This window comes from Wolffia australiana, chromosome 3, assembly GCF_029677425.1.
Source record: "Wolffia australiana isolate 7733 chromosome 3, ASM2967742v1".
Lineage (NCBI taxonomy): Eukaryota > Viridiplantae > Streptophyta > Magnoliopsida > Alismatales > Araceae > Wolffia > Wolffia australiana.
In genome coordinates this window covers 9,907,333-9,908,778 of record NC_135837.1, presented here as the reverse complement: position 1 = coordinate 9,908,778, position 1,446 = coordinate 9,907,333, and the positions used below count along the sequence as shown (strand labels likewise).

Genomic DNA, 1,446 nt, shown 5'->3' with positions numbered 1-1,446 from the left:
CAAGTTGTTTATTTCATGATCACAGAAACCCAAGACTGTCTCCCCTTAAATTTCCAATACCCATATAAGAATGACAAATGTAAACGACGGACTGAGTCAGGGCTCCATCATTAAGGGAAATTTCAATACTCGCGTGTTTCTTCCGAGTATCCGTAGCAGGTCCTTCGTTGCTTTTGCAAACGTCGCTCGTCTTTTAAATTTACGTCTCCGTTTGGTAAGTGTAGATGACACGACAGTCTGGCGATAATTAGAGATCCTCGTAGCCGGCGACGTAACTCAATCCAAAAAAGAAAAAAAATACGTCAACTCGCCCGTTAATCTCCGTCAAGTTGTTTATTTCATGATCACAGAAACCCAAAACTGTCTCTCCCTAAAATTCCAATACCCATATAAGAATTACAAATGTAAACGACGGACTGAGTCAGGGCTCTATCATTAAGGGAAATTTCAATACTCGCGCATTTCTTCCGAGTATCCGTGGTAGGTCCTTCGTTGCTTTTTCAAACGTCGCTCGTCTTTTAAATTTACATCTCCGTTTGGTAAATGTAGATGACACGACAGTCTGGCGATAATCAGGGGTCCGCTTAATGGAATCAGAAGGGCAGAAATTTGATACAAATATATCGCGAGTTCGGCAATGATATATTTACAAGAGCGCAAGATCAAGCGAAGGAGGGAGTTAGTTCATCCTCGGCGAGTCAAGTGGGGGTAGGACTTGAGGACGGTGCCGCACAAGCTACAGATGATCGCACGCCAAGAGCGGCGGTGCACTGGAACGAGGCAAAGGCGCGTCGCAGTCTGCATCTCCGCCACTCGCGCTCCGCCACCGCATCGCCCGCACATCCCCGCCACCGGCTTCGTGCTCTTCGTCGTCCTCTTCTGGTCCACCAAGAAGCAAAAGAACACCATTTCCCTTTGGCAAGTTGTCTATAACAGAGAGAGATCGAGAGAGAGGGACAGAGAGAAAGAGAGAGGTTACAAGAGATAAGGAGAAAGTACGATGTTTTCGCGGGTTTTAAAGGGAGGAAAGCATATACGTGTGGGTTTCGGGCTTTCAGCTGCGAGGATTCAAGCCCATGGCTTTGAGACTTTAGAGAGTGTGTGTGTGTGATAGAGAGAGATAACTATAAGAGGAGAAACAGGCGGCTCGTTCGTCCAGGTGGGCAGGTTAGCAGCTTCTTCTAAATGAAGCTTCTAAGTTAGATACATATGGATGGCGCAGAGGACCATTAATGGCGTTAGTGGGGATCGGGAGAAGTTTTATTTTTTCGTTGACTACAGGGGTGGGGGGTTTATATTTTAACCTATTCTTGTTGTCTGCGTTATCCGAGGAGTAAGAGTCAGCATGTGATTGCACCGATGAAATGGTCAGCGTTCCGCGAATTAAATGGGTTAGTTAGCCGCTTTCCGCGGCCAATACACTACGCCAAACTTCAGAAAGTCCCC

General features: G+C 46.5%; 1 protein-coding gene across 1 annotated transcript; it reads right to left on the bottom strand.

Moving 5' to 3' along the window:
* Positions 1-479: 479 nt before the first annotated feature.
* On the bottom strand, positions 480-1,024 carry LOC144701505 (uncharacterized). The gene has a single exon (XM_078573313.1). It carries the CDS (start codon positions 907-909, stop codon positions 685-687), a length of 225 nt encoding a protein of 74 aa, XP_078429439.1. The 5' UTR covers positions 910-1,024; the 3' UTR covers positions 480-684.
* Between the last annotated feature and the right edge of the window lie 422 nt (positions 1,025-1,446).